General features: G+C 40.2%; 1 protein-coding gene across 1 annotated transcript in view; it reads right to left on the reverse strand.

Moving 5' to 3' along the window:
• LOC136874178 (uncharacterized) overlaps positions 1–24,952 on the reverse strand; it is a 121,194-nt gene that overhangs the window by 18,478 nt on the left and 77,764 nt on the right. Inside the window, exons 4-5 of the mRNA XM_067147762.2 lie at positions 12,747–12,832; positions 8,580–8,739 (exon numbers count right to left, since the gene is read on the reverse strand). Coding sequence (XP_067003863.1) covers positions 8,580–8,739; positions 12,747–12,832 — 246 coding nt within the window. The remainder of the gene's footprint in view (positions 1–8,579; positions 8,740–12,746; positions 12,833–24,952) is intronic.

The following is a 24,952-nucleotide window of genomic DNA, read 5'->3' on the forward strand; positions in this document are numbered from 1 at the left end:
ATGCCTATTTTATATGAATAAGTCACAACCAGTATGCCCATTTTATCTGAATAAGTCACAACCAGTATGCCCATTTTATATGAATAAGTCACAACCAGCATGCCCATTTTATCTGAATAAGTCACAACCAGCAACTATTTATGTGAAAAATGGATGGGAATGAAAATATTCCTCTCAAAAATTGAAGTTTCCTGTGTATATCAATTTTTTATGATCAAAAGTTCTGGCACTACAGCTCCTGGGAAGTCAGTCTGATTGCCAGCGATGATGAGCAAATTTTTTTCCCCCCATACTTACCTGTAGTTAAAAGAAATCAGTAAGAATAGCAATCAGAAATCCATCTAATAATACAGACAGTGTGAAATCCAACCCGACGACACCAGAACAGTACATACTAGTCAGGCGATTTCCGCATCCATGCATATAAAGTGTTCCAATCATTTTTGGATTTATATTTTATACAGACTTAAAGGATATAGCAAGAAAGGGCTTGTTGCAGGAAACACAAGAAGGAACATTTTTTTGGAAACCGACATCACGTTCATGACATGGGCATGAAAGAATAGTCAAATACTGAATTTGAGCTGTTTCAGAAAAAAAGACCAAACTTTCTGTTGAAAAAACAAAAAGGGGGTAGAATAGTACATCAGTAATGGCAATAAGATTTTTTAAAATATATCCAACAGGACGGCACATTCAAAACGTAAGAAAAGAGTTAAATCAGCATGATAGTGTGTTTCTGTCTCCCGTGCTTCCAATAATCTTTTCATTGTTGAACGTAAATAGATTTTTGAGTACATTATATCAACAGAAAGCAGAAGGGAAGAGCTTCATGATGACACTAAGAACATCAAAATCAGATAAGCAGTTCGGAAGTTATCAGTAGCAAAATTTGGAATTCGAATATCTCACCTGGGATTCTCTAGGTTGACCAGCAAAATCTGTGAATTCCAAGAATATTTTAGAGGGAAAAAAAAAAACAAAGAGAATTCCCATTAGTTTCATTGCATTGAATCTGAAAATAAAATAGTTTCTTCTGTGAGAACTTGCCCAGTGGGGATAAACGGGTAAAACTGGTTTGGAATTATTTTTTTCAATTTTCCACTGCACTTAGACCTATATGAAGGTTATGCCGAAAGTTTTAAGCAGCCCGTAAACCGTAATTCTGAGGACAATGGGATTCTTTTCATTTGAGAGAGTGATGTTTCTCAACCTTGGAACATGCGCGACAAACCCCTCCCAGCGGTGGTTCCTCCACAGTGCGAGTAAGATGGATCTGTCGTGCTGCAATTTTTGTGCAATGATTTTTTATGATTATAAATATAATTTAAGTGCCGAAGAATGCCATTCTTCTTTGCTGCGTCTTTTTGGTGAGGCTTCACCTTCTAGGGCCACAGTTGGAAACTGGTTTTGCTAGTTTTTAAGGGGTCGGCAGTCAACTGAAGACGAACCTCGTCTCAATCGCCCAGCAACAGCTGTAACTCAGGAAAACATTGATGCTGTGAGGAAAATGATCAGAGAAGATCCACATCTTACATTTTGTGACATTGAAGGGACCCTGAATATCAGGTCAACAGCAGCGCAGACCATCGTTCACAATTATTTAGGCCTAAGCAAGAGATGTGCCCATTGGGTGCCACATTCCCTGACAGAAAGCCAAAAGGAGGCGAGAGTTTCATGCTTTAAAAATTCAGTAGAGGGCAGTCCTAAGACACCTACAATATCATCACAGGTAATGAAATGTGGCTCTACAATTATGACCCTGAAATGAAGGGACAGTCTTCTGTGTAGTGCTTTTGAGGGGAGGAAGCACCCATAAAAGTTTGACAAAGTCGGAGTTCTTTCTTTCTTCTTCTTCTTCTTCTTTTTTTAATTACAAAAATGGGCCATCTCACCTCTGTGACCTTGGACACACGCCGTGCAGTCAATGCTGAATGGTACGTGAATGACTGTCTTTCCAAAGTCCTCAGCACATGGAGGTCACAGCACCCAAAGTCCAAGAGTGGGCACCTTCTGTTGCATCACGACAATGCATCTGCGCACAGGGCTGCCAGAACAATGGACTTTTTGGAAAGGGAGAAAGTGGCCCCATGTGACTTCTTTCTCTTCCTTAAGACCAATCATAATGAAGTCTATTTGATACCTTCCAGTGTCTCCAGGTCTCGTCCACGTATACAGCCGTTGTCTGTGGTGTTTGAACCAAGTATTGGCAAGGACTAAATTATGATCAGTGCAGAATTCAACCAGCCGACTTTCTCTTTCATTCCTTTGTCCCAATCCAAATTCTCTTACTGTACTACCTTCTCTTCCTTGGCCTACCACTGCATTCCAGTCTCCCATCACAATTAGATTCTCGTCACCTTCTACACATTGTATTAAAACTTCTATCTCTTCATATATTCTTTCGATTTCTTCATCATTGCTGAACTAGTAGGCATATAGACCTGCACTATTGTGGTGGGCATTGGTTTGGTGTCTATCTTGACGACAATAATTCTTTCACTATGCTAGTTGTAGTCGCTTACCCGCTGCCCTATTTTCATATTCATTATTAAACCAACTCCTGCATTTCCCCTGTTAGATTTTGTGTTGATAATTCGGTAGTCGCCTGACCAAAAATCTTGTTCTTCCTGCCAACGTACTTCACTTATATCAACTACATCTAACTTTAGCCTATCCATCTCCCTTTTCAGATTCTCTAACCTAACCACAACGATTCAAACTTCTAACATTCCACGCTCCGACTCGCAGAATGTCAGTATCCATCTTCCTGATGATCGCCCCCTCTCATGTAGTCCCCACCCGGAGATCCGAATGGGGGACTAGTTTACCTCCGGAATATTTTACCTGGGAGGAAGCCATCATCAGTACATCATTCATACAGAGAGAGATGCATGTCCTCGGGAGTTAGTTTCGGCTGTAGTTTCCCGCTGCTTTCAGCCTTGTAGCAGTATCAACACAGCTAAGCCATGTTGAGTATTATTACAAGGCCGTATCAGTCAATCATCTAGACCGCCGCCCTTGCAACTACTGAAAGGCTGCTACCCCCCTTTCGATGAACCATTCGTTAGTCTGGTCTCTCAACAGATACCCATCAGATATGGTTGCACCTGCGGCTCGGCTATCTGCATCATTGGGACACGCAAGCCTCCCCACCGCGGCAAGGTCACATGGTTCGCAGAGGAGGTCTTAGACCTTAATCAGGCGTATAACCAGATCCCTCTAGCTGAAGAATCCAAACATCTGACAGCTTTTGCCACGGATTGGAATTTGTATGAGTACAACCGCGTGCCTTTCGGGCTCCCCACGGGAGCAGCCATGCTAACGAGACTGCTACATAGGGTCATCTCTGACATCAAATTTGAATACTTATACCATTATCTTGATGATGTCGTCGTATTTTCACAGACCTTTGAAGAACACCTAGATCATCTGAAAGAGGTCCTTAATCACCTTCGTAAGGCAGGGTTAACTGTGAAGTTGTCTAAGGTTGCCTTTGCTAAGCCTTCCATGTCATTTCTAGGGCATATTGTGTCGCCCGATGGTGTTTCAATCGATCATTCTAGAACACAGGCCATCCGTGACTTCAGACCTCCTAAGGACATCAAAGGTATTGCCAGGTTCATAGGTATGGTGAATTTCTTCAGGAAATTTATCCCTAACTTCACTAACAGAGCGGCACCCTTCAACTTACTTCGTAGGAAAGGCGTCAAATTCGAGTGGGGGCCTTCTCAACAAGACGCTTTCGAAGACCTGAAACTAGCTCCTTGTAATGCCCCTGTCCTTGCTATGCCTGATTTCTCTAAGAAATTCATTGTCCAAACCGACGCATCGTCGTTGGCGGTGGCTGCAGTCCTTCTTCAAGAGACTGAACTCGGAAGGCGACCCATCGCCCATGTATCTAGACACTATCGGCTCAAGAAGCCAAATATTCCATCTATGAACTTGAGGGTTTGGCAGTTTTATTTGCATTAGAGAAGTTCCGCCTCTATCTGGAGCACGTCAAATTCGACTTGGAAACTGATAACCAAGCCTTAAGTTGGGTCTTAGCTAGGCCGCGCCGTACTGGTCGTATAGCCCACTGGGCCATCAGGATTTCTGCCTTCCAGTTTGACGTTAGGCATATAAGAGGATCTGAGAATGTTGTGGCAGACGGACTAAGCTGTATGTTTTCTAATGATGTGGAGACCTCTGAATTGGGAGATTGTTCTTCTATTCCCTAGGCCATACCTCCTGGGGTAAATGCCATTCAAACTGATGCCCCCCATGTTGTTTAGGGATATTGAAAAATATCAACGCGAATATCCAGTGCTGGCTCCTATTACGGAAACCCTTTCTTCTGGGGAACATGTCGTCCCTTATGTATTGAAGAATGGTGTTTTATGTTGCCCGTTGGGGCATGATAAGAAGATGAAAATTGTGGTTCCAGTGGTTCTTGTACCCATGATCTTCAAGTACTACCATGAGACCCCATTAGGGGGGCATTTAGGCATCTTTAAAACCAGAGGAAAGATCTGTGAAATGTTCATTTGGAAAGGTATGGACGGTAAAATTCGGGAATTGGTAAAAGCTGGTAAAGCATGTTTGCTCAGTAAACCCACATTGTCAACTAAGTTAGGTCTTCTATCTTCTCATCAAGCGTCATGCCCCATGGAATGCCTCTATATCGACTACGTAGGATCCTTCCCCCAATCAAAGGGGAATGCCAACAAATTTATTCTCGTGTGTGTAGATGGTTTCACAAGATTTTCCTGGTTATTTCTGACTAAGCTGGCTACCGCTCAGTCCACCATTTATTGTTTAAATACCATCTTTGCCTGTTTTGGTCCGTACCAATACTTGGTTTCTGATAATGCTAAAGCCTTTACCTCCAATCTCTTCCATAAATTCTGTTTTGATCTGTCCATCTCTCACGTAACTACCTCGGCATATTATCCCCAACCATCTCTGGCTGAGCGGGTCAATCGTAATCTGAGATCGGCTGTTATTGCCTATCATCATGATGATCATTCCAGGTGGGATACATCCCTGCATTGGTTGGCCTTCGCTTTGAAGTCGGCGGTTCATGAATCTCATAAGTTCACTCCAGCTCCTTGATGTTTAAATTCGCACCCAACACGCCGCTCTCTAACCTTTGGTCTCTTAGTGATATTCTACCCGAGACAATAGATCCCGATAATATTAGAGATCTTTGGAAGAAGTCTAAGGCAAATCTTAAAGTTTTTCATGGAAAGGTTAGGGAAAGATATGATCGTGGACGGAGGCCCACCAATCTAAAAGTAGGAGATCAAGTCATGGTTAAAAACTTTGTTCCCGCGGGCAAGCTTGCCCCCAGATTTCATGGGCCGTGCATCATTTTAGATTTTCTGAATCCTGTCACATTATTAGTGAGCAATCCAGCAACCGAGAAGATCTTTAGAGTCCATATTTCCCAAGTAAAACCTGTATAATTCGTTTGTTTGTTCATAGCCACTAAACTTTTGCTAGACCTCTGAAGGTTATATTTTCTCTAAATCTTAGGCCTTCCGCTCTTTTGTTGTCTTATCTGATCTGTATACAAATGTACGATCTTTCCCTTCGGTTTTCCTGCTGTCCATTCCGTTGTGGCCATTACCAAGCCCCCGCCTCCTGCATATCCACACTAGTGGCAAATCGTCTTCCACGCCGCTGGCCCCTCTGCCTCACCAATAAAGATCGTACCCTCTACTCTCAAGTTTCTAACAACATTTTGCTGTCGCCGAGATATTACTGTTCCAGTGTCACCACAGCCTGTCGTCGCCGTACCTCCACTGAGGTGGGGTATGGGCCCACTCCACTCCCGTGATGTCTACCTGTGTACGGCATGCTGGAGTCCATCTCCCGGCAAAGGCTGAACTGCGGCGCACCAACTGCCAACTCATCTGGGGATTGTTAATACACTTCTGATCTGTGGCGTCCTTCACGACGACTACCCCTCACATAGTAGCGGGAGAGGTGTATCTGAGGGTACTTGAGGGGTCCGGGCAACCTCAACTGAACATCGGCAGCGGTGGCTGGGCTTGCCGTCAAAATTATCAAAACATGTATTTTGCATTCTCCGGCAACAAAGACACTCTAAAGCTGGAGTTCAACTAATTTCTACCTATCTACTTAAAAAATAAATAAATAAATAAAAAAAAAAATAATAATAATAAAAAAAAACCCTTGAGAATTTTATTTATTAACGTTCTTCAAAATTCTTCTACTAACCAACGTTAAGAGACTTTGGAAATTCTTCTTCAACTATTAATGTCTCTTCCATGTTCTTCCACAAATCTATTTGCAAGGAATTAGGAATTTTCTTCAACAAATGATAATTTTTTTTCAAAAATTCTTCTCTTTCCCCCTGGGAAGGACTTTGGGGGGGGGGGGGAGGTCTGTACCGGGTGGTACACCTCTATGCCGCACGTTTAAATCTCGCGCCAATCGGAACTCCTCTACTGGAGAAACACTGAACTTAAACTGGACCTACTTAAACCTTTCCTCTGAAGATGTCACTGTGTGAATTTCGACTTGTTTTTGTTTACTATTTATCAAGAATTTTGGACATTCTCTCATAGATGTCACTGCCGAAAAACTATGATCATGCACCCTGGTGCGAAGTGAAGGAACCTTATTCGAAGAAATTTTGTATTCATAAGGTTGTTCTTTACTAAATTTCGTTCATTCATTTGTGGGTTGGCAATATTTATCTCTCTTTCCGCCAGTTTTGATTTTTTTTTTTTTTTGCTAGTTGTTTTACGTCGCACCGACACAGATAGGTCTTATGGCGACGATGGGACAGGAAAAGCCTAGGAGTGGGAAGGAAGCGGCCGTGGCCTTAATTAAGGTACAGCCCCAGCATTTGCCTGGTGTGAAAATGGGAAACCACGGAAAACCATTTTCAGGGCTGCCGACAGTGGGGTTCGAACCTACTATCTTCCGAATACTGGATACTGTCCGCACTTAAGCGGCTGCAGCTATCAAGCTCGGTGGTTTTGAATTTAGCCAATCCAGAATTATTGTAATTAATTTCTAACCAATCACAGGCTTCTTCTTCGTTTTGGTGTGTAACTTTAAACTAACCAATAAAATTGAGAGGGTACGGCTTAATTATTCATGAAAGGTCTCGAACCTTCCCCGAGGGTTTATAAACGGCTGATTTTCTCGTCTCTTGGCCACTCGACCAACATCTAACTAAGTGTGTGGACGTAAAGCAGGAGGCAGCAAGTGCCTCTTTCATCTGGGGGCAGGTCTTCAATAAGGTAATGGCCATTTAACATCTTTATTTCTGGCTAGTTCAGCAGTTTAACCCGTGGGAAAGGTCCGAATCTTTTACCATGTAACCTACTGCTCTGTAATGTAATTTTCTGCCGGCTTATGTAAATATCTGTAACTGTAATTCGGGGATAGAGAGTGATTTACCCTCTCGAGCTCCCCTTCATTTTGGTTTGAGGTGACTACGTTTCGGTAACTGATCTTCTTCTCTTCCTTAATGTTTTAAATTTCTTCCTTATACGGGTCACCTCCATAGTTTGGGAATAGCCCCTGTTTCATCGGCCTAGTGCCAGTTAGGTTTTAAGGAGTCATATCGAGGAGTGCAAGTTTTTGCCTCCTTTCATTTTGGTTTCAGGACATTTATGTAACCATTATTCGCGTTCCATAAAGGTCCAGTAGGTTGGGTACAAGACACCCCTGTTTCATTTTTGTAAGTTGTGCCTTGACGGCAATTAATTGTAAAGTCTGGTATTGCCTTTAAGAGGCTTGGAAATCTGAGAGCGGGGCAGCTCTTTTCTAGTATTGTAAGAATGCCTCTGGGAGGCTTAATATTGTAATGAGGAGCAAGGGCTCCGCGTATTAGGGTATTTCTGCTCTTTGACGAATTTGTGTTTGTAATGTGAGCTAGGAACACAAAATTGTAAAGTAAGGGCTTGAAGCCCAAGATCAGTTTATGCCACCTATCTTATCTTTACTAAACCTATTTGTTGATACTGGCACCTGTTACATTGTTATTTGTTGATTTTTTTTTTTAAAGAAAAGAAAATATAACCGTTCCTTAAAATTTTAAATTAACTTTGACTTTGTAGTTAGACCCATTCATCCCAGCACCTTCTTTCACCTCTGCTGATCCACCAACCACGGTATCAGAGCCGAAACATGTTCACTTTTAAATATAACATTGATTAAATAATCTATAAGATTATAATGTGTAGGCCTAGTACTGAAAAGGTGGAAATCTTATACTTTACTTTACTTTACTTTAACTTAGATACTACAGTCAATACAGAACTTGAACTATGAATTTCATTTGTTTCCTGATAACACAGAACAACTACACTTTTGCAGCCTCATTATTACTTACCTGGTTTGGTTATAACCAGTTTATTGTTTTTCTTGTAAAATTTTCTTCAGTGGACACATTATTCTTTGCAACAAATTTCCTTATCTGTTCCAATTCTGAAAATTTCCATTTCAACCCCTATACTTAAGAGCATGGGTTTTTTTAATATGAAAAGTCAACAAATATTTTAATATTTTGTTCAAAAATTATCATAGAAATTTGAGATATAGCATATACATACCGAATATAGGCAGTCCAATTCCCAATATTAAGGCTCCAATAGCTTTAAAATCCCAGTCAATAGCCAAGCAGACGATTCCACCAATCACAACTCCCAGTCCCACTATTACAATTGATATCATTTCCATGATGAGCCAAGGCAGGAGGAGGAAACGATTACCCTATGAAGGAGATAAAATAATATTCACATTATACGGAGTCTTGATGAAAATCACAATTTGACAGCGTTGCTGTCCACATGAATTCTGTTTGACCAAATGATCAAATCAATTAATCACAACAGATCTGCGTTTACAGCTGTGGCCCAAGTGGCAGTTTCCTTATCAATTGTTTACCTAATTTTTTCTTAAATGGAATGTCGTATGGTTTTAGTGCCAGGATATCCCAGGATGGGTTCGGCTCGCCAGGTGCAGGTCTTTCTATTTGACACCCGCAGGTGACTTGCGCGTCGTGATGAGGATGAAATGATGATGAAGACAGCACACACACCCAGCCCCCGTGCCATTGGAATTAACCAATTGAGGTTAAAATCCCCGGCCCGGCCGGGAATCGAACCCGGGACCCTCTGAACCGAAGGCCAGTACGCTGACCGTTCAGCCAACGAGTCGGACTTTTACTTAAATGATTTCAAAGAACTCCCTTGAGCAACTCCCTTGGTAAATTATTTAAATACCTAATTCCTCTTCTAACAAACAAATATTTGCTCCAATTTGTCCTCTTGATTTTTAACTTTATCCTTTTTTTTTTTTTTTTTTTTTTTTTTTTAACTTGCTTTACATCACACCAACACAGATAGGTCTTATGGCGGCGATGGGATAGTGCCAAGTGTACTGCTAAAGCTCAGGTTTGGTGACTCCCTGACCCACCAGGGTTCACCAAAGACCATATAAAGACTGCCCTCAGAGACAGTGAGTTGTTTCTTACACCATGGATAACATTTCTACAAAAACTGTCACAAATACTACTACCACCACCACAAACGCCACCAGTTCCACCATCAACAGTGCTACAAACACCACAAGCACCACTGCGCATCACTCAGTTATGTTCTCCTCCGAAGACCAACCACCTTTTCGTCCCTTACCAGTTCAGCCAGCCCCAACACAACGGGACTCTAGTCGAGCACAATACAAACGTCATCATCCACTTCGCACTGCAGAATCTGAACCACCCAGAAAACTGACGGCCACCTCTCCTACTGTGCCAGGCTCGCATCAAGGTCTATCACAGTTCAAGGACACTCTGCCGCCTGCAGGATCCCACCAAGGACTACATTCCGACACTGTTAACACCTCTGCAACAACTGACTTCGTACACGAGCAGCGCTCCATGGAGACAGCGCCGATTTCCCCCAACACCTCTTCAGCCACTGACTTTCCTCCCCTCTCCCAAGCTTCCCGCCCCATCTCAAATGATAGATTCCTCCAACAGCGCCCACAGGGCACACACAGCTATCTCCTTAAAAACTCAGCTCCCCCGTTCCGCTCTGCCCAAGCCATATTCCGCACCCTACATAGATACCATATGAAGAGAGAAGAGATAGCAGACATCAGACCTACCTCCAACGGATATATCATGAAAGTCAATGGTGAGGAGGCCGCCTCTAAACTCGTAAATACCATCGGGGCTTCACAACTAGGCTCTTCCTCCCCTTTCGAGCACCTTTCCCAACCGCGCATCAAGACTCATCCCCCACCCCCCAGACGCAGTCTTTTTAGTTGTGTAATCAGGGGGGTTGACCCGGAGCTCACCGACGATATAATCCTCTACGAACTTAACGCAGAGTACGTCCCCGCACGGGAAGTCGAATTAGGAACGAGTTTGGGCCGACCTTCCTGATTTGCGCTCTCCTCCCAACCACGGCTGACTTGGATAGATTGTTAACTACTGGAGTCTCCATTTTTAAACAACATTACCGCATGGAACCATCCAAGGTGCCCCCATCTCAGCCATTATGTTGTGAACGTTGTCTTACATACAATCAACACAGCACTGCGCAATGTCAAGCCAAACAACCGGTCTGTGGGCACTGCACGCAACCTCACCCCACCAACCAATGTCCCAACACCCAGGCTCTACCTGTCTGCAAAACCTGTGGTCAACCTCATCCCACCTACTCACGCCTATGTAAAGCTCGCCCTCCCCCTCCCGAAAACCGTTCCAAATTTGTTGCCCCAACTCTCTGTTTTTCCCCCCATCAATAGAAGATATTGTCCAATTTTTTACCTTATCTCTCCTTAACATCTTTCCCTATCACCGCTCCCTCGTCCTCGCCCACCTTCAAGCTGCCGCCAATCAAGCCTTAAACCTCCATTTTCAAACAACCCACTCTGGTTTAAACTGTCATTTTCACTTCTCCCACCTCCAAACCCTTGTATGATGGATAATACAACCCAAAGTAGAAAACCCTCCCCTCCCATCTCCATCGTTTTCCTGAACATCCAATCCTTCCGGAAAAAACGCCTTCACCTCCAAGCTCTTCTACACCAAAATTCCACTCATACTGTCTTACTCAATGAAACCATGTTCCATCCTTGCCAACCTGCTCACTTACCTGGCTTCACCCTCCACAGAGCGGACCACACCGATGGGACTGCTCGTGGGGGTGCCGCTATCACAGTCCGTACCTCCCTCGCAACGCGCATCCACCTCCTCCCTCACCCTCATTCTTTTCCCGAATCCCTTATAGCAACCATTTATTTCAGACCCAGAATCCTTCATCTAGCCACAATATACAACCGCTCCCAAAACCCTCTTCCGACAGACTTCCTCACCTATCTCCATACCTCATTCCGGCATTTCATCCTCCTCGCAGATCTCAACCTGCATGGTCGAACAACCACCGAACTTCATAACTTCCGACACCTTCCTACACAACATAGACTCATCCTTTATTCCGCTTCCAGGACCATCGCGCCCTTCCTCACAAACCACCCCTGACGCCGTTATCGCTCATAATTCTTTTATAAATCTCTTGCAAGTCTCTTTTCTCCCCAGTATAGGAAGTGACCACCTCCCTATCCTACTCCAAATTCCAACCCATGGTCCAAACACCAACTCCACCCCCTGGCACATCATCACTCTTTTTTCCAAAGCCAACTGGCTAGACTACCGTGACCACATTAGCCAATCCCTCACCCACCCCACTCCTCCTCCCACCGATGCCCAATCCGTAGAAACCGTTGCACAATTCATCCATGATACAATAACTTCCGCCTCCGACGCCCATATTCCCCCCACCCTTCACACACCCCATAAACCGTGCCTCCCACCTAAATTCCGCCATCTCCAGAAAATATCCCAGTACTACCTCTCTGAATTCTCCAGAACCCGTGATCGTTACTTTCTCCGTCTCCATCGCCAAACCAACCGTACAATTACCAACTATCTCCATGCCCACCATCGTCGATCTTGGTCTGCCACCTGCACATCTCTAAATGCTCAACATGCCTCCCCTTCCAAATTCTGGCGTAAGCTCTCTTCCCTTCTTGGCCAACATCGCACCCTGTCTTACCCCATCCTTCATAACGGCCGATCTCCAAGTAACACTGCGGAAAAACTCGAGATCTTCTCCTCTCACTTACATCAACGCTTTACCCCCACCATTCATCATTCCATAACCGACCCCACCTTTTACCAAAACCTTCTATCCTCGCCCTAAGTACAACCATCCTCAACCCACTCACTCTCACCCCATGTCTTAAACACCCCGATAACAGTCACAGACATCACAGACGCTCTATCCCAAACTCGAGACACTGCTCCAGGCCCCGATCGCATCCATTATCAACACATCCGCCAAGCCCCACCTGCACTCCTTACACTACTGGCTACCTTCTATACTTTCATCCTCACCTCCGGTTTTTATCCAACCAGTTGGAAACGATCCACCATGCAACCAGGCATTTGTTTCCTACTGTACCATATGAGAGTAGATTACAGGACTTAGAACTAAAGGAGTAGGTGTGAAACAAATTAGAAAAGCAGAATCAGTAGCAAAATCAGCCCTGTACATAAAGATTCAACCCTTTAGTTAAATTAAAGCATCTGTGTGAAACTTGTAAAACTTGCCCCTTTTAAATATGACCTGCTGAGCAAATATTCTCTATTTAAATAAGACTGCTAAAAGTTAATGACCAGAAAGATCAATAAATTGCAATATACTTACAATGCTAGCACCCCAAATCATCAGTATGTACATCACGACTGACACAACTGCATAAGTAATGCAGATTGGAAGATACGAGAACAAAACTGGAAAAAGGAAAAGAAAAAAATTAATGGTTTCACTTTAATGCTCATCTGCCAATTACTAGATTGATTACATATTAAAAGTCTTTTTCGGCTACCACCAAAATGCAAATACAATACTGAGAAAAGTAGTAGATGTTAGGGGCAGAAATCAAAAAGAAAATCCACCAGAAATTATAAATAATTATCTCAGATGTAAAAGTATGCTATGCTCAAAACTCTCCATTTGCCTCTCCATGACCACAGTCCTGAAATAGTGTTTGGTGACAACGAATTTAGCATCGGCAGTCTAGATAAGTACAGAAGTTTTTTTCATTATGTTAACACGCTGCTGACTGGATGCTTGAGCTTGTCACATACGCTGTGGATCGGACATTTTTCTACTGAGCGTTCTAGTGTGCACATGATTATAAAAATGTACATAAATATTAATCTAGTTAAGATTTTATCTTCAAAGTTGGTATGAGTACTCATCAATGCCCCTAGTAGTGCTTGAGAGCATGGCATCTTTGGAAGCATGACCCTCTGTGCAGTGGCGCCTTACAGAAAGAGCAGATGTAGCATGTTTCACTGCGCTTTTTGTGAGCACTGCAGACTTTGTGTAGGGCTTGAATATCACTTCCACTATCACTCTCACATTCAGTTTGCACTAATTCACAATCACTATATCCGTTTGGCCGGCCCCGTGGTGTAGGGGTAGCATGTCTGCCTCTCTCCTGGAGGCCCTGGGTTCGATTCCCGGCCAGGTCAGAGATTTTTCTCTCGACCTGAGGGCTAGTTCAACATCCACTCAGCCAATTGATGAGAATTGTGGAGCTATCTGATGGTGAGATGGCGGCCCCGGTCTCAAAAGCCCAGAATAACGGCCGAGAGGATGCGTCGTGCTGACCACACGGACCCTTGTAATCTGCAGGCCTTCGGCCTGAGCAGCGGTTGCTGCGCAGGCCAAAGCCCTTTCAAGGGCACTAAGTGCCGTGGGGCTTGGTTTAGTTTATATCAATTTGATCGATCATAGGCATACAATCCTTCTAAAACATCTTCATCAGCTAACACTTCATTACGCGAGCACTCCATCTTAATCACTGACTGAACCAGCAGAAAGAAAGTCGACGTTTTGAAACTAAATCAAAGAATAAAAGAAGGCCATGAATAAAAGAAAAGTGGCAGATGTACATCTACAATTTATTCTGCTTAATGTGCAAGTCCGAAATAGTTCAATGTATGGTCAAGAGATGTCATAGGGAGACCGAAAACAATGTTGTGAATAAAACCGAGATTTCTTGGGGCCCGTCACCTACTGCTGGCGAGTGTACAAGATTTCTTGGGGCCCATCACCCATGCGTTAATACTTGTAAAACATTATTTGTCAATACTTGTTCATATTATCACTAAACTCTCCATCATTGACAAGTTTATGCAATGTAAACTGTACATACATACGCATGGTTTAAGTGATTTGATAGAATCTGAGGACGTTCTTGTAGAACGAAACATGTCATTCTTTGTAAAACAGTGTGTATTTTTTACAGGTATGTTTATTATTATTGTTGTTATTATTATTATTATTATTATTATTATTATTATTATTATTATTATTTAATCTCCAAAGTGCTGTGAACCCTACTTTACCATAAGGTATGTTAGGGTTATAGTTTATACAAAATATACAATTTCTCTGATAAAATTCAAAATACATAAACAGCAAAATAGACTTGAACAGAAATGGAAAAATAAAAGTATATATACAATCCTTAATACTAAGAGTACCGTACTAATATTTAAAAATACCAGACATACAATATATATACAATATATACAATACATATGTTAAGCAGCTAATAAAGCAAACAGTATCAAATTATATATGTTTAAATACATAGTCAATAAATTCTGAAAACTGAGAAGTGCAGCATTTTTTATAAAATATGAAATTTAGTGGTTTTTAAAATAGCAACTGCAAGTTAACAAATGCATCTTAAGTTCAAAACGTGCTCTCTCAAAAGCATACAGGTATGTTTATAGTGTTATAATTTATATTGAAATTGTTGTGTGTTGACACTAAATGCACTATGAGAGACTTTGTCTCATTATCAAAAATTGATGCCTGCTTGGCCATCAGATGATATAGATGTTGATTCCTATAGGGAACCTGAAATATTTGTCCTGAATGAGTAAAGGACAAATATTTCAGGTTCCCTATGGGAATCAACATCTATAATATTTTACTAACTCGACACTGGAAAGTATGGCTTCCATTTTAACTAATTATCTCAGGTACATACAATGAAGTATATTGAATGTATCCACATAACAGACATGCTTTTTCTCCAAATTTTATGACAATAATCAAGGGCGTGTTTTTTTAAATATGAGGTTATATTAAAACACGCTCCATCTCAAATCTCAAATGTGTGTGTTTGAGTCATCAGTCCATAGACTGGTTTGATGCAGCCCTCCATGCCACCCTATCCTGTGCTAACCTTTTCATTTCTACGTAACTACTGCATCCTACATCTGCTCTAATCTGTTTGTCATATTCATACCTTGGTCTACCCCTACCGTTCTTGCCACCTACACTTCCTTCAAAAACCAACTGAACAAGTCCTGAACAAGATGTGTCCTATCATTCTATCTCTTCTTCTCGTCAAATTTAGCCAAATCGATCTCCTCTCACCAATTCGATTCAGTATCTCTTCATTCGTGATTCCATCTATCCATCTCACCTTCAGCATTCTTCTGTAACACCACATTTCAAAAGCTTCTATTCTCTTTCTTTCTGAGCTAGTTATCGTCCATGTTTCACTTCCATACAATGCCACGCTCCACACAAAAGTCTTCAAAAACATCTTTCTAATTCCGATATCAATGTTTGAAGTGAGCAAATTTCTTTTCTTAAGAAAGCTCTTCCTTGCTTGTGCTAGTCTGCATTTTATGTCCTCCTTACTTCTGCCATCGTTAGTTATTTTACTACCCAAGTAACAATATTCATCTACTTCCTTTAAGACTTCGTTTCCTAATCTAATATTTCCTACATCACCTGCCTTCGTTCGACTGCACTCCATTACTTTTGTTTTGGACTTATTTATTTTCATCTTGTACTCCTTACCTAAGACTTCATCCATACCATTCAGCAACTTCTCGAGATCTTCAGCAGTCTCAGATAAAATAACAATATCATCCGCAAATCTCAAGGTTTTGATTTCCTCTCCTTGGACTGTGATTCCCTTTCCAAATTTCTCTTTGATTTCCTTTGCTGCCTGTTCTATGTAAACAATGAAAAGGAGAGGGGACAAACTGCAGCCTTGCCTCACTCCTTTCTGGATTGCTGCTTCTTTTTCAGAGCCCTCGATTCTTATAACTGCAGATTGATTTTTATACAGGTTGTAGATAATTCTTCGTTCTCGGTATCTGATCCCTATCATCTTCAGAATCATAAATAGCCTGGTCCAATCAACATTATCGAATGCCTTTTCTAGATCTACGAATCTCAAATGTACGATAATAGAATCAATCATGATGTAGCAAACCAGTAGAACCTACAGATGATGCATTGTTCATCTCGATACTATAACCTTCCAATGAATGTCAGATTGAAGTCAGTGAAGACATTGGAAGTTTATGGTGAAAAATAAAGTCAATGAAATCGTATGTCTGACTACTATACGTCCAAGTGTGTCAGAAACCTAGATAACTCGCTCAACGGCATGAATAACAGGCAACAGATTGGCGGTATCGGTAAAAATTGATAAGCTCTGAACCCCGTGGTATCTTGTCAAATTACGGTGGATAATAAATGCCGCAGTACGAGACACAGAATTAAGCAAATATTGCAGTTTCTTCAGCAAAAGTTTGTTAAATATGAATAAACAGCGAGAATATCAATGATAGAAGTGCATTGGAGGCCATGGAACGTATTGAATTAATTGGGCTAAGTTCGATCTACATATGACGGCCATACCCTGCCTATCTAGTCCGATATGATTTGATAATCGAGACGGGTGACGAAATTGTCGATTAGCAACCAAAACATTGTGTGGCAGATTGCTAAACGATTTCCTTTGCCGACGTAAATGATTACATAAGAGCTCTCTATCTCAAGAAGTCAGGTGTTTTGATTGTCAAAATCATATGGGAAGCCAGGAAATATGGAGAAGTGTCGCAAATGCAAACCGTCTGTCATTATTGTGGGCTAGTCTTAGATTTTGTTTCAAATAAGAGAGGTTGACTGTTCTGTAAAAAGACTTAAGAGAGGATTGGAAGTATAGCACACGTATTAGAAAGATTGATCAGACGAAAAGCAATATTGTTAGCTAAAATTAGAAATAACTTTTGTAAAAAATTAGATACGTATCTGATTTTCTTCATAATATTCAGGTAAGTGTTGCGTACAAATATTACGGATGATATAAATGCATATGATTCTATGTTAATGGATTTTGTACGAATTTCAGGTAACATGAAGATAGAGACCATTGGTTACAATTGTGAGACGATTATGGATTTCAGCATGCATAACTAAATTAAAATAAAGGTCTCACCAGACCTTGATGAGAGCTGAGATGGACACCAATGGCTAAGGAAACCAATATTGGAGGATGAGACGTGTTTTCATCAGGAAGCTGCAGAACACGATGAGTACCCAAATTAATGTCTTTTTATCCCGCTATGTAGCTGCTTAAGTAGAGTAGTATGTTTTCTTAATGTCAAAATTGTGACAGGCTAAGTTACAACTTGAAGGCAATCGTCTTATTTTGTTGATCATTACCTTATGGTGGATAAGGGTGTCGTGAATCATGTCGTGAATGATCCTGAAGTATGATATATCGTACATTACATTGTATGAATTTAAGAAATCACTAGCAAAGTTACATGGATAAGTTTAGGCATGGTTAATACCTGTGTTAAGATAGTATCATTGTGAAGATATTCCAGTTTTAACTTACGGTTCGAATATATGTTAGAACAAGTTGATAAGTATAATGTGCGTAACTTAGAGTCATCAGCGATCATATTTTTTTAATGTCAAACATAGTGTTCGGGAATGTGATTGTGATGTTGTGGTGATATTATGTTAAATATGGTGATGATAAATGGTCTTCGTAATGTAAAGTGCCTGAGGATACTTTCCTAATGAAATAAGAATTAGTTAAGCATGACATATGTGTGATATGATGAAAGGTTGTTGTGATAGGATCGTCGAAAATATGTAAATGGTTAATGTTACATTGATTATTGTGAAGGTGTCATTGGGATTACGCATTTTATAGAATGGCGCAGTGTAGAAGTCCTGATGAGATTTATTGTAGTAGGGATTGATGTAGTCATGCGATGAATTTGAATTTTGCTATAATGAATGGTAATAACTTAGGCATGAAGCGATATTTAAGATGACATTTCAAGGCGTTTCGTGAACACTGGTAGTATGATCGTCTAAAATATATTAATTAAATACAATGTAAACAGTTCGCATATAATACTGGAGTGACATAAGATCTTCACGAATTGATAATGCTAAGTAGTTGAGAACCATGTCATATGATCTTCATTTATATACGGTGAGTAGAATATTTCCTTTGCTAGTTGAGTTTCTTTCTATAGACCATTGGTTTGATGCTTAGAGCTAACGTAGTTTTTCAGGTTGATTTCACGGAGGACACCAGAGCTGCAGTTATCATAGTTTTAAAACCATTGTAGTTGGTGATGATTTTCAATGTTCATTATATAGGTGCAGATGCCGGTGGAGCTCAGAAGAGACCTGTTTCATTTCTTATTTTTTCAATGTTATTATTTGAAGAATTATGATGTTGTATTATGCTATTTAATCATTTGCTTAACCTGGATGATAGTGAAGAGCATAGGTTACTGGTGCGTTCAAGTTGTTAGGTATAGAGTTTTTTTTTGACATATTGGTCGATGATTTAAGTGGAATAACGTGATGTTGAGACATTTATTTGAGTTAATGAGTAACTGTGCCAAGTTAACAAGAATTATTGACTTTAAACCATCAGTTTGAAGAGAATGTTGTGAACGATGGACTCATTTAAAATTTAAGCCTTCAGAGTCGTGATTTTGATTTTCTTTGATATTTTCCATTTAATTTAAAGTTATTATTGATGTTGTGGAAAAATAATGACAAGAATCAGAAGTTAAGATTGTTTCCTTTTTAGTTAACGTAATGTTTAGTCACTTCCACATCCATTTGTGTTGCTTTTCTTATGTTAATTAACATTGTAGTGGTCATTTAAAATATTTCTTTAATCATTAAACGGAAAATCCTTCCATAAAAAAGTTACATTTTTGGTGTTCTCGTTTCATAGTATGAGGAACGTCAACGATAACCTAGATTTAGATAATAGTTAGTAGTAGTCTCTTTACATCAGTCGAGTCAACTTAGGGCCAGCCATACGATCCTGTGACCCAACTCAAGAAATTTCACGTCCCTTGAGTGGAGACTCGTGTATCTCCGCATGAGACTGGCCGAGGCGCAGCTTGAACATCAAGATCTCTAAAGTGAGATATTCATGAAAGGTCACAGTTAAAGGATATAATACAAACCAGGCTATGATCGATTGATAACTAGCATCAGGTTATACTGTAACTTAAAATTAGAAATAAAGTACAGTAATAATTAGGGCACGGAACATTTCGAAATCTTCAAAATGATGGCACTGTTTAAATGAACATTATAGTATATTGAAGAGAGAGAATCCACAAGGGATAGCTTCCCTAGAACAAGGGGTACCATACAGTAACAGCATCAAATAGATAATTTTCGCACTATGTATCTTAGGATAAAATGAGCTTATACATTTTTGAAATTTCCCTATTGTATAGCTATCCCCGATCTGGAAAACTTTATTTTTCTTTACATATACCGCATAAATGGTATACCTGCCAACTTTTAAAAAGAGAAATCCAGAATATCCTAAAGCGGAAATATTTTAACAACTCGCGCATGTGTCATAAAGTCTTGAGACATAGTGAAAAAGGACGGCAAGGGAGGAGATACAAACAAAACTAATACAAGTCAAATGCCATGTTATCACAACTCCTGAAATTAAATACTTACACAAAGTTACACTTTGATGAGTGCTCATCTGTTTTCAGTGAATACTGCAAACAGTTCAAGCAGTACACAAACAGTGTTTTTCTGCACTTTAAACTTGCGGATCACAATATGAATGTCACCATCAAAATTAAACTAAACATGAACACTTATTTACAACCAAGTATTACTTAATTGATAGCCAGTGTCCCTGCTGAAACTGTTAGGATTTCTACGTGTTTCCACAGCTTCCCGTATAATCCTGGATCTGTAGTGTCTAGTGTGGGTAAGAGCTCGAACATCTTGGAACACGACATCATGACCCGAAGATAGGGTGCGCTCAGCTATTGCTGATTTGTCTGGTTGGTTGAGACGAATATTTCGTTCATGTTCCTTGATAGGAGTACCAATGGACCAGCATGTTTGGCCAATGTATACATTGCCGCAAGTACCGGGAATTTTGTATACCCCACGATGCAAAAGTGGGGACAATTTGTCCTTGGTTTTACCTAGACGGTGAGCAATTTTAGTGACTGTACCAAACACGGTTTTTACATTGTGTTTGTGTCTATAAGTACGGGTCATGAAAGCATCAATGGTAACATTATCAATGAACTTTGGGCAATGCATATGAACCCAACCTCAAATAACAGTCACCAGAGTGGCAACATCAGGGATCACTGCAAAGGCAGAAGTTTCATCTAAATCCTTCGCAGGGTGTCCACCAAATCCAGATTTTGAAATTCCCTGACATTTCCCTGTTTTCCAGACATAAAAACAATTTTTTCCCTAACATACAATGACAAAAAAATTAAATTATAATAGGTTTCCAGGTATGGCCGTAATATTAAAATACATTTTGAAACCTTAACATGCAAAAAATAAATGAGTAATTAATGTACATATTAAATTTCAAAACTTGCAAGTTTAATTTAGTCCAATTTAATTCACTTTAAGATTTTAAAAAGTTATTACCATTACTGCTTCAGTGAAGAAATTTCTTCATCTATAGCGAGCAACGACTGTCGAGCTTCTGCCATCACCCTCCGCTTCTTTTCTTCTAATTCTTTCAGCAACAAAGTGGCCTTTCTCTTATTTTTTTGCAAAGAATCTTCTGCTTCCAATGCTTCACATATCTCCTTTAGATTTTGAATATACAAGGCATGAGCATTCCTTGCAGCATGGAGCATGTTCTTATTAATGGAGACCTTTTCAATTCCACCAAGGTTTGAGATAGCATCATATACTCTCCTTTGTGCTACAAGGGATTCTTGTAGCATGTTCTCTACAATAATTTCTTTATTCAGAGAAAAACCACGTTCAAGTGAAGCATTTCCATGAAACAATATTAGTATCATTTTGAGAAATGAAGCTAACTTTTCTGCCAAAAGTGATCTAATCTCTTGTTTTTAGAAGACAAAGAATTCATTACTTCTTTGAAAGTATCATTCTCACACACAGAAGTGAACTCCCTTTGTATATGATCAGCTTCATTACCCGAGATCCATTTGTTTTCAACAAAGACATTTAAAGCTACCCTTAGCCGTTTGCTGCTTAGAGGTTGCTTGGCTACACTTGGATCAAAACAAGAAATTCCTTTAGTCAGTTTATATGCCAGTGGTGACCGTTCCAGTATCTTCTTGCACAAAGCTACCATTCCTCTTAGACAATCTGTGTGAAACACTAATATATCTCTATCATTTAATCCAGGAGTGCCACGAAGTGCTGCTCTAGCAGCATAACCTATGTCAATTTTTTAGATGCAGGCAGAAGATTTTCTTTACTGTCTAAATTAATTTTGAGGACATTTCCTGAAGACTGCAGTGACTCAGACTTAACAAACCTTGTCATGACATTTTTTTCATTGTTGCAATGAGAGATTCATACAGGAGTGGTGCAAATGGAAGATCTGTCTGAAACTGTTTTAGGAATGGTTCCAAATCTCCAACAAGAGATAATAAAAATGACAACTTGGCCTTAAGTAGCTTATGTTTAACTGAAATTGATACTATTTTGAAGCTGTTACAGTTTGGGATTTTCTTGTCTGTATTTGTTCCTTCCACATATTTGTCAACATTAGATAGAATATCTATAGCACGTTCAATGACTTTCGAATTTTCAAGCCATCTTATAGCACAATATTTCAAAGGAAATATGTTTGAACCTGAATAATGTGTATAATCAGCACGTCTTGCAGGAACGTAGCAAAACAAGAAGTGAAGAGCATGAAGAAACTCGGCAATATTCCACTGGGTTTCTTTTACTGCTATTTTATATGAATTGTTCACAGTATGCAAGCCACAAGATCCAATGTTCACCAAAATAGGAGCATCTGGATCATCACTTAATAAATTACCAATATCCTGAAGGAACTTTTTATTAACATTTGGACCATCCATTGAAATTTGTAAGAGTTTTTTTAGATTGAGTCCCTGCAGTGCTCGCACAAAACCATTTAACAAATCTGAGGAGGTAGAGTGACCAAAAAATACGGAATCAAAATAAGAAATGCACACTTCATTGGAATCAGGATTGAAACCACGAACTACAAGATCCATTTGGCCCATCTGAGAAACTTTATTCAGTGACTCGTCAAAACCAACGGTGAAATGTGTGCACTTATGACACATCTCAAGAACTTGCTTATGAATATAGGGGGCCAAACCATGAGTGATTGTATATGCAATTTTTTGTTCTGTGCAGTTGAACTTTCGAAGCTATTTCAGAGTCTGGAAACATTACTGTGAACAAACATACACTAGCTTCACTGGAACGTAAAGAATGGTGTTGCATGACCGTATGCATGCACCATATAATCTCAGCTTTGGTTACTTGCTCTCTTGAAAGATAATTCTTCTTCTCACCGAGCTCGATAGCTGCAGTCGCTTAAGTGCGGCCAGTATCCAGTAATCGGGAGATAGTGGGTTCGAATCCCACTGTCGGCAGCCCTGAAGATGGTTTTCCGTGGTTTCCCATTTTCACACCAGGCAAATGCTGGGGCTGTACCTTAATTAAGGCCACGGCCGTTTCCTTCCCATTCCTAGGCCTTTTCTATTCCATCGTCGCCATAAGACATATCTGTGTCGGTGCGACGTAAAGCAAAATAGCAAAAAAAAAAAAAAAAGAGATAATTCTGTAGACATCTCGTCTCTGGTGAACCTTCTTTAATGGAAGAAGAAGAAAAAGCAGAAACAGCAGCAGTGGAGTCATATGTGATAGAGTTCGTTGTGGTAGCTGTGGCAGGCAGAGGACAATTTGTGTTTGCGGCCAGGGTATTATCTACTGAGTTTAAGTCATTTTTTACTTCACTATTCGAATGTTCTTTTTTAAAATAACTTGAAAGGGATGATGAGAACTGGCTGAAGTTGACACTACTGGCATGCTTCTTTCCTACCATGTGACTTTTAATGCCTGCCTCCCCATGTTGCTAAGAGAAAATGATGTTTTACATATTATGCAATATGCTGAAAATTTGTCCTGAGGCATGGGTTTCAACCACGTTCTGAAAGGATCATCAAGCAGCCACCTTTCATTAAACGAAGTTTTCCTTGGCTTTGATGAAGACATTGTTAGCTGAAAAAAGTAAGTATATTGTAAAAAAAAAATAAATTAAATAGTCCTATACTCCGCACGACTTTCTTGTAAACTGACAGTTTGCAAAACAAGTGAGCACTGCCTTACCTATGCTGCCAGCACTCTATTGCTTCGATAACAGTTGATGCACTCGTAAAATGTAAAGCCCTACTATGAAAATCACACACAAATCACAAGTGATAACAAATTCACAAAACTTCCTAACAATATCATACACTAAAACAAGAATAGGTACATTATTATAAAGTGTAAAAGAAATAAATTATTCGCGGCTAATGACCGGCATAAGAAGGAGGTTATGGCTGATCGATACCACGGTGTCAATTTTTGCCGAGTCACATTCTTGCCGCTTGTCTTGCACGAACTATACAAGGGTATGGTACACAGATGAACTATATGGTAACCAACACACGGATGTAAATAAAATTACAACTACATTGAACACTATTAAACCTATATACCACACACGCCGAGTTAGGTAACTTAACCACGTGGTGATGTAGGCAATACAGTTGGCAGACAGGTTTCAAGATTGCGCTCAACCGATATAAATCGATATGAATGGTGGTTTGGGATTGACTGGATCAAGAACGAATACATACAAATATACTTCACAAACTCAAAATCTCCTAACCAACAACCTTCATCTTACAGTGTGATGTCACTTTATTTTAAATCTTGTTCTCTATTCACAAAATTACACGTGATATTACAAGCTACTAGTCGTGCCTGAAAACTACCGAACCCCTCTCACGAAAGTTAGGTTAGAAACTCAACATGGCGCGGCCCACGGTGTTACCTACATCAGCGCATTTCATCATTATAATAATAATCATGAACACTCAATGAGTATTAAGTTTAAGTGAATTTCGCACTTTCCTGCATTCAGTCAGTGTTTGTTGTCTTGTTTTTACACTTTACGAGGTAGTGACTATGGCACACGTCATTACACACTAAACAAACAGTCATCCGTTGGGTTGTGTAATTTTGTCTACATGCATATTTTGTTGTGGAAGCCATGTATTTAAGCGATTAGAAAAACTGAGAACGCAATATAGGCCTAATTCAACATGCTCGCCATTCCCCAACAACACAGCATATTCAATAGAAAGCAGATCATAACATTGAAAATTCGATCGATCAATCGATTTATCATAGTCGCTACTGCTTGCTATAGCCTATCCATATAGCTACTGATGCTACTGGTTACTTCACGTTCGAGATCACACTTGATTTTTTAAATGTTTGTTCAGTTTTCTTTATAATTTATTCCTGGCATAAAAGACATGCCCTAGATTAATGTTATAAAAACTGAAAAATGTGCTTCTATTAAGGGATAAATACGGTATGTCAATTTTATATGGCAGAACGAATTTCCAGATTTTTTTTTGGAATTCCCTGACATTTCCCAGTTTTCCAGTCATTTTTCGAATTCCCTGACATTTCCCGGTTTCCCCGGTTTCCCATACGGGTGGCCACCCTGC

This window comes from Anabrus simplex, chromosome 5 (assembly GCF_040414725.1).
Source record: "Anabrus simplex isolate iqAnaSimp1 chromosome 5, ASM4041472v1, whole genome shotgun sequence".
In the NCBI taxonomy this organism is placed as follows: domain Eukaryota; kingdom Metazoa; phylum Arthropoda; class Insecta; order Orthoptera; family Tettigoniidae; genus Anabrus; species Anabrus simplex.